Source organism: Eptesicus fuscus, chromosome 2 (genome assembly GCF_027574615.1).
Source record: "Eptesicus fuscus isolate TK198812 chromosome 2, DD_ASM_mEF_20220401, whole genome shotgun sequence".
NCBI classification, from domain to species: Eukaryota; Metazoa; Chordata; class Mammalia; order Chiroptera; family Vespertilionidae; genus Eptesicus; species Eptesicus fuscus.
This window is the reverse complement of record NC_072474.1, coordinates 117,078,837-117,087,573: the sequence shown is the minus strand read 5'-3', so window position 1 is coordinate 117,087,573 and position 8,737 is coordinate 117,078,837. Positions and strand designations below refer to the sequence as shown.

Genomic DNA, 8,737 nt, shown 5'->3' with positions numbered 1-8,737 from the left:
GTGACATGGGACCCCAGGTCTGACCACCCCGCCCTCGGCGTGTTCGTGACATCGGACCCCAGGTCTGACCATAATGCCCTCGGCGTGTTCGTGACATCGGACCCCAGGTCTGACCATAATGCCCTCGGCGTGTTCGTGACATGGGACCCCAGGTCTGACCATAATGCCCTCGGCGTGTTCGTGACATGGGACCCCAGGTCTGACCACCCCTCCCTCGGCGTGTTCGTGACATCGGACCCCAGGTCTGACCACCCCGCCCTCGGCGTGTTCGGGACATGGGACCCCAGGTCTGACCATAATGCCCTCGGCGTGTTCGTGACATCGGACCCCAGGTCTGACCACCCCGCCCTCGGCGTGTTCGTGACAGTCGATCTTCGCCAGGCGCCATGGAAGGAGCGGTCTCGGAGTTGGTGTCTGTCTCAGAAGTGAGACTTGTTTCCTTTCTGTGAACTGTGTTCTGGCCCTCGCTCTTTTCCTGTTGGTCTTTGTTTGCTTCTTATTAAATTGCAGGAGCTCTTCATTAATTAAACGAGCTCTACGCTGTACATTGCAAATATTTCCTCCATTTGTCTTCTGATTTTGCTTATGTTGTTTTTTGATGTGGTTTTTAAAAACATTTTCATTGACTTTAGAGAGAGAGGAAGGAGAGGGGGAGAGAGGTAGAAACATTGATGAGAGAGAACCATCGATCAGATGCCTCCGGCATGCCCCCTACTGAGGATCGAGCCCTCACCCTGGGCATGTGCCCTGACCAGGAATCCAACCATGGCCTCCTGGTGCGTGGGGCCACGCTCAACCGCTGAGCCACGTCAGCCGGGCTGCCTGGGGTTCTTAGTCGTATTTGATCCATCTTTCGTGGCTTCTGAGGCTTGTGTAAAAACACTGCCCCATTCTCTTCTGTACTTGATGGGTTTCATCTTACCTTTGAGTCACTCTCCACAGCTCCTGTATTTTAATACACTACGACCTGGGAAACCTGGTTTTGTGTCTCAGTGTGGTCCCTCGTGTGGCGGTGCTGTTTCTGAACTTGCTCCGTCCCCCCCCCCCCCCCGGCCTGTCTGTTGTCACACCCTGTGACCTCGGCAGCTGTGTCCCTGCATCTGGAGGTGGAGTTAGAGGCGGGGAGGGGGGGCGCGTTTCCCTGGCGTTGAGTCAGGAGCGCTCTGTCACCCTGCTCCTGTGTCCCGTGCTTGGGTGCCGCTCCTGAGTGCTGATCAAAACAAACCTGTGGGTCTTTCAATGTGTCTGGCCAGAGAGGGGCCGGTGGAGGGTGGGGTGGCTGGCCTTTGTGGCCGGCAGGCCCGGCGCAGGTTCCACCACGCGGAGTCCACGGTGCCCAGTGACAGCGCTGGGGGGGTGGGGGCACTTCCCTCAGGCCCCAGGTGAGGGCGAGGAGGCTGCACCCCCTCCCTCTGTCCTCCTCTACCTGTCGGTGTGGTTTGGGTCCCTGTGAGTCAGGGGCAGGGGGCTTGGGACAGCCTGGCCAGTAGGTGAGCTGGGGCCGGGGCGTGAGCCACCCTGTAGGAGCGCGCTCCACAGCTGGAGGGCGCGGAGGTCCCAGCAGCTCCTCCCTCAGGCCCCACCACGGCACAGAGGGGCCACACGCAGGGTGGGTGGGGAGGGGCAGTGTCCTGGAGTAGCTGCCAATCCGGGGTGCGGGGGGTGGGGCCCCGGAATGGATGAGGCCCCCAAGGACCTGTGCGCCTCACTCAGCCCTGTGTCCCCTCGGGACTCCCTGCACCCCTGAGTGACCTGCTTGGCCAGCCCCCAGCCCCTCACTCCCTGCTGCCCTCCCTGTGAGCACTGCCCTCTAGGCGCCTCCCTGGTCCCCGCAGGCTGGGAAGGCCCCTCTGAGCTGAGTGACATTTCTTGGTGGCACATGAACCTCAAGTGACCCAGGACGGAGACCTAGGGGCCTGGCTGCCACCCTGGGATGGTGGACGTGCCACTCCAGGCCCGCTGACCAGGAGCAAGGGGCATGCGAGAAGTGGGCATGGGTGGGGGCAGCTGAGAGCCTCCTGCTGTGCTGGGCCTGGGGGGGCCTGCGGGGAGTGAGGTGGGCGATGGCACACAGGGTGCCAGGGTTTACTGTGAGGTGGGCGGGGCCTGGGCATGGCTGTGGTCCTAGATGGGGAAGAGGGAACCTGGCCCTGCAGACCGACCAACCAGACTGGACCGGGGGACAGAGGGTGGGGCAGGAGGGCCCCAGGAGCCACAGGAACCCCGAGAGGGAGGGGTGATGGGTGGGAGTGAGAAGCCAGTGCAGAGGGCAGTGCCCACAGCCCTTGGGTGGCTGGCTCTGAGGGGCCGAGCAGGGGGAGCTGAGGGCAGGACAGCAGGGAGACAAGACAGAGGCACGTGGGGCAGGAGAGGGGTAGGTGCTGCAGGCCAGGTGAGTGCCCCCCTGAGGGTGTGGCCATGGCTGGATAAGGCCCAGCGTCCCCAACATGCCAGCGGGGAAGGGGGCAGAACAGAGCTGGTTGAGCCAGCTGTGCGGGTGGCAGGGAAGTGGGCAAAGCTGCGAGGGCTCTGGGCAAGGGTGGCAGGTCCGCTCGCAGCCCCTGCCCATCTCCTCCTCTGACTCGGAATAACACTTCGCCAGCTAACACCTGCATTTCCCAGCCGCCTCGGGCCAGGAATGGCCCTGTGACCGAGCTCTGGCCCAGGAGCTGTGAGCAGCTGTGTTCGCTGGGAAGTGTAAGAGGAAAGGGCATGGCCCTCTTCTCCCTGCCTGTTTGCCGAGTGGAAGAGGACCTGGCGGCCAGAGCCTTGTCCTCCGTGTGGGTCTGCGGGCGAGGGCCCAGCCGGGGCCACGCAGGAGACAGCGGGGCAGAGCCGGCCCCAGGACGCTGAGGGGGTCCTCCTTGTCCAGGGCCACCCCGACCAGAGTTACCCCACAGGAGAGACGAAACCTCCTTTTAATGCTGGTCAAGGCGACGTTTTCTTTCCTGCAGCCAAAGCCAGTCCTCACACAGCGGGACCACCTCCGAGCTGGCAGTGGCTGTGGGCGGGGCTCCGGGGCGGGGCGGGGCCGAGGGAGCCCAGGGCGGCCTGGGCAGCCGGCAGGGGTCCTGCCTTGTTATTTGCGAGGCTCCTTCCACGCTGGCGGTTTGTTGTGGACACTACATGGGTTCAATTTTGGGATTGTGGGTGGATGCTGCCTGGGCCAAGACACTCAGGTCCTGGGGTGGTGACAGCCCCCAAGACACTGACACCGAAGTGGAACCATGGGGAAGGGGGTCACGGATAAGGGGACGGCAAGGCCACCGCCCGTCTCTGCTTCCAGCTCAGGCCCCGGGGAGCTGGGCAGGCAGGGGGCCCAGGCCCAGGGGGAGCAGCAGCGGAGAGGCCAGCACCCAGCACCGCCCCTCTCCCCAGGCACCAAGGGGAGAGCCGGGGAGCTGGGCCGGAGCCAGGCCTCAGCTGGGCTCCTCCAGGAGGGAGAGGGGCACGTGGGGGAACGCCCCAGCACCTCCCAGGCCTCAGTGTCCTCCAAGTAATAACCAGAGCTCAGAGCCCAGGGGCTGCCCTGCAGGGCCTGGCACGTGCCAGGTGTGCCCTAGAGGGACTGCCCGCCCCACTCCACAGGGCCCAGGGCCCTGGGCCTCCGTTGGGGGAGCCTGGGGGTGGACAGAGCACATGGTGGGGGGAGGGCGGGGGGCATTGCATCCCTGGCTTCATGGCCTCCAAGCCACCCTGCACCCTGCTCCAGGCGGGGTGGCTGCTGGGTCTGGGTGACCTTGGGAGGTCAGGAGCATGAGGGTGGAGGGAGTGTGCAGGTGCAGGGGAGCGGGAGAGGCCGGCGCTGGTGAGCTTCTGTGTCCGGCACACCCTCCCTCCCCTGCCGCTTCTCCGGTGGCGTGGCGGCCGGTGCAGGGGGAGAGGTCGGCCCTGCTGGCCAGCTGAGGTTTGAGCACCCGGAGCCTGGGCTGGGGTCCCCGTGTGCCCGCACCTGGTCTGAGAAGCCCGGCTGAGCTCCTCCCAGGTCCTGGCCTCTCCATCCAGCCTCCCGCCCTGCACTCCCCGCCCCGCTCAGGCTAAGTGCACAGGGACGCTGATGATTTTATGAGGCCAAGAGCCTTCTGGAAACTTCTGGGGCCTCTGGGCCTCCTCAGTCAGCTGCCTACCCCTGGGGGCCCAGGTCTCAGCGCGAGGCCAGGGATGTCCTGCGCCCCCTCCTGTTAGCCACAGGTTGGGTGGTGCTGAGCCTGCGAGGCAGGGTCAGGCCTCTGAGCTCAGACCCCCGCCCCGCTCCGCAGACCGTGAGACAGAGGGGGCTTGGCCGTAGGAGACGGGTGGTGTGGGGGGCAGAGGGGAAGGGCGGCCGGTGGCCGGCGGTGGGGGTGGCAGCACAGAGCAGGGCGGTCGCAGTGCTGCTGCCCCACACCTGCCCTGTGCCCACCGGCGACGGGGAGCCGCGGCGCGCTCTCCCACTCCTGTCAGGGCGGGTGGCCGCCCCCGCGGGGTGATGGTGCCCCCGGCCACAGCCTCGCCCTGCAGCAGCGGTGGCGCCGGCTGACCAGCTCCGGGTGCCGTGTTAGACCCTCGGGCCCAGCGCGGCAGGATCCCTCCGCCGTGGGAGGCTCAGGACGCAAGACCTGGTGGCTCCGGGCCTGGGAGGTGCTGTCGCAGGGACCCTCACCGCCGAGCAGCGTCCCTGACCCCGGAGACACCGGGCCTAGGGCTTCGGGTCTCGCGTGGGGACGTCGCTGGTGGCCACGCGGGCGCACTGGGTTCCTCCCGGGGACGTGGAGTCGGGCTGGGGAGGAGGCTCCCCGGCAGGTGCCTCCACTCTGGAGCCGCAGCCCCTCACCCCGGCCTGGCGCTCAGGGTGGAGGGCGCTCAGGGGAGAGGCTGCGACCCGTCTGTCCAGTCCTCTGGGCGCACCCCACGCACTCCCAGGAGGTCCCCGAGGCTGCGCGGGGATAAGGGGGGGGAGGGGACGTCCCGGGGCCACCGGTCCGGGCGGAGGGGAGGGTCTTGGACGGGAACCCCAGCTCGCACGCGGTAACCTCTGCGCCCAACCCAAGCGCACGGGGTGGGACCAGGCGAGTTTGGCTGCGGGAGGCCGGGCCCGCGCCCGATGGAACGAACCTCCCGCGGGCGCCTCCGTCGCACCGAAGCTCCCACCAAAGGGCGGGAAGGGGGACCGGGCGCGGGCGGCGCGAGAGTCGGAGGGACGCGGCGCAGTCTCTGCGCTTTATTGATTGAATCAAGTTCGGCAAAGTGCTTCCCGCGGCCGAGCCGGCCCGACGCGTCCTCGATAAACAAACTCTCCGTACAACCGGCTGTGCAGCCAGCGAGCGGCCTCCCCAAGGCCGCCGGCGCTCAGAGGTGCGGCGCGTAGAAGGCGGGCGCGCCGTAGGTCTGCGAGCCCAGCACGAAGGGCGAGAGCACGGCCGGGCTCGACAGGAAGGGCAGCTGCGCGGCGCACACCAGGCCGCCGGGTCCGTGCGCCGGGTACCCCGCCGGCCCGTGCATGGCGAGCGGCGCGCCCATGGGCGGCGACGGGCTGAGCGGGCTGAGGCCGCCAGGCAGCCCCGCGCCCGGCCCCGCGCCCGGCCCGGGTCCCCCGCCGCCGCCGGTCGGGGCGCTGGTGTCGGCGCCCGGGTTCTGCTTCTTCCACTTGGTGCGGCGGTTCTGGAACCAGATTTTCACCTGCGTCTCGGTGAGGCTCAGCGACAGCGCCAGGTTGAGGCGCTCGCACACCGACAGGTAGCGCGTCGCCTTGAACTTGTTCTCCAGCGCCACGAGCTGCTCGTAGGTGAAGGCGGTGCGCGCGCGCCGCGGCTTCCCCGACTTGGAGTCGGAGCCCGTGCGCTTGCGCTTGGGCTTGGCGGCCCCCGCCGCGCCCTGCGGGGCTGTCCCTGCGCCCCCCTGCGCCGCCGCCCCCTGAGCTCCGGGCGAGTTCCCGCGGGGGCCGGGCGCCGCCGCCTCGTCCACGGTGCCGGGCGCCGTCTCGGCCTCGGCTGTGCCCGGACAGCCCGACCCGCGGGCCGCGAGGCTGCCGCCGCCTCCTCGGGCCTCCTCCGCTCCGTGCGCCGCCCCCGCCTCGGGCGCCCCGTCCCGGTCCTCGTCCTCGTCGGGCGCCTCGTCCCCGCTGTCCGCGCTCGGGCTGCGGCCGCCGCCGCTGCTGTAGTCGTTGGGCTCGGCCTCGTCCGCCTGGTAGGGGTCGCCGGCGTCTGCGGGGGGCACGGGGCGGGAGGAGGACGCACAGTGAGACACGCGCCTGCTTCCCCGCGGGCCCATCCTCCCTCCGCCACTCCCGCTGCCCCGCCACGACGACCCCTTTCCCCGTTTCGTTGCTTCTCTTCCTTTATTCGCTGCCTTTTCCCTTCGCCTTCCTTCCCTGCGCGCCGCCCGCGCCCCAGCCACGCGCCTGTGTCCGAGCCGGACCCTCGGAGCTTCCGGCGCAGCGAAAACTCGGATGGACCCGCCGGGCAGATACAAACTTAATAAAGTCCTTTGTGTCAAGTACAAGCTAGTGAGGGGCCACTGCACTCATTTCGGCGAGTATTGCGTCCAACTACGCAAGGCGCGGGCCGGTGTGTGGGCTGGAGGCTGGAGCCGGCCCGGAGGGGGCTTCTGGGACCCAGGCCGGCTCGCCTCGGGCCTCCGCCCTGGAGCCGGGCCGCCCTCGCTCCTCCGCTGAAATCCGGGCCGGGCGGGGTCCCAGCAGCGCGGAGACCAGGGCCTGGGAGGCACCGTAAGCCCAGCCGGTCCTCCACGCGAGGCCCCCGGGGCTGCGTTTTGAGTCTCGGAAAATTGGGAAGGAAGTGTCTGACGGGGCGGGTCTGCGCGCTCCCACCCACCAGAGGCCACATTACCGAGGGCGAAGCCTGGCAGGTGCCACTCCCACCGGCACCGAGGTCCCGGCTGGTACCGAGACCAGGGAGTAAACCACCAATTCCGTCCGGCAGCTCCTCAGGGCAACCGCAGGGGCTTGGGAGTCAGCAAAGCCGATGTCCGGCCCCACCCCGTCCAGCAGCGGCCGGGACCCTGGGCGCCTTCCATCCAGCCTCTGCCCGAGCAGGGTGGGCCGGGAAGGGAGGGGGCTGACCCGGCAGGAGTCTGGGCCGGAGTCTGGGCCTTCCCCGGGGTGGGCTCCCCACGCGGGTGGAGGTGACTCCCAGCGACCCCGGGCGGCCAGGCCGGAAGCGGGAAGGGCCCTCCCATCCCAGCCCCACCTGGAGGGGCCCAGGCCCCCGGCCCCAGCCCTGCGCCCCCTCCCCAGCTCCCCATCCTGAGCGCCCGGCGGGACGTTGGGCCGAGGAAGGGCCTGGGGAGGGGGCGCCCACAGCAATCAGGAGGCGGTCGAATGCAGCTCTCGGTCGATCGCGGCCCTAATAAGTGTAATAGGTTTTAATCGAGTAATTATCCGAATTTTGACCCTATAATTTAGATGTTCAGGGGGGAGTTTGCAAGGTGCTTGAAAGAGATACGCACGCCGCCGTAATGGGATATCGACCGGCCGGCGCGGGCCGCCCCATTACCGGGCGCTTTCCGCCGCTAAGCACATTTCCCCTTAACTGTAATCGAAGGGATTTAATTGTTTTTCCAGAGATAACCAGCGTTTTGTCACAATTAGTCTGATTTGTCAAAAAAAAAAAAAAGTGGGGGAGGGAAGGAGGCCTCGGGCTGCCGCGGCCCGGGCAGGGAGGTCACCGGCCAGCGCGCGTCCTCGCCTCCAACTCCCTCCGGTGCTGGCGACACGCGGGGCCGAACCCGGCCGCCTGCAGCCCCGCAGCTGGGCCCGGCCCGGCAGAGCCACCCGGAGGCGCCGTTCGGCGCGGGCCCCAGAGTCCGGGTCGGACGGAGGCCGAGGGCGGGCGGGTGCGGGCCCCGCGCGCTGCGAACTTCCCGCCGAGCCTGGGCCCGGGCCGCTGGGCTCGCCGAGAGGGTCTCGGAGCGCAAACGCAGCAGCACGGCCGGTCCCTGCCCCCGACCCGCGTCCGCGCCCCCGACCCGCGCCCGCGGCTCCTACTCACGCGGCGGCTCCGCTCCGGCGGCGGCTCCCGCTCCTCCGGCGGCGGCGAGGGCGCGGTGGCCCAGCTCCTCTGCGCGCGGCGGGCGCCCCGGGGCTGCGGGGACGAGGGCGCACGGGGCCGGGGCGCACGCGGCAGGCGCCACGGGGCCCAGCAGGACGCAGCGGCGTCTTCTGCTGTTGAACTTGTTGGGGTCCAGGATGTCCAGCACCGAGAAGGAGGTGGGGCGCGGCGGCGGGGCGGCGCGGGCGGCCCCGGCTCCCTCGGGCGCCGCGGGCACAGTGTCGCTGGCCGCCAGCGGCGGGGCTCCGGACCGAGAGAAAGCAGGCGGCTCGGCCCGCCCGTCCATGGCGTCCCGGGCGGCGGCGGCGGCGGCGGCGGCGGGCGCGGGCGGTGCGGGCCCCGGGCCGGGTCCGGGAGGCGGCGGCGGCAGCGCGGGGCCGTCCCCGGGAGCCGCCGGGCCGCTCGCGCTCATGCCGGCCTCCCGCCAATCCGGCCGCTCGGGACTCGCCGGCTACTGGGCTCCCATCTCCGGCGGCCCGTGCGCCCCCGCACGGCCCGGTGCGGGCGGCAGCGGCTCAGCTCGCTCCCGCGCCGCGCTCCGCGCTCGGCCGGTGCTGCGGGTTCTGTCGCCGCCGCCGCCACCTCAGGCGCCCGCCGCGCCCGGCCCGCACATTTATGGCGGCCCCGCCGGCGGCGCCCACGCGCCCACACGCCGCACACACGTGCGCCCGCCGGCGGCCGCGGGGCGC

The 8,737-nt window shown here is 69.6% G+C and overlaps 1 protein-coding gene across 1 annotated transcript; it reads right to left on the bottom strand.

The window, feature by feature from the left end:
• Positions 1–5,328: 5,328 nt before the first annotated feature.
• Positions 5,329–8,460, bottom strand: NKX1-1 (NK1 homeobox 1). The gene is made up of 2 exons (XM_054708740.1): positions 7,989–8,460; positions 5,329–6,182 (listed from the first exon to the last, which is right to left on the bottom strand). The coding sequence occupies exons 1-2, from the start codon at positions 8,458–8,460 to the stop codon at positions 5,329–5,331; spliced, it is 1,326 nt and encodes a 441-aa protein (XP_054564715.1).
• Between the last annotated feature and the right edge of the window lie 277 nt (positions 8,461–8,737).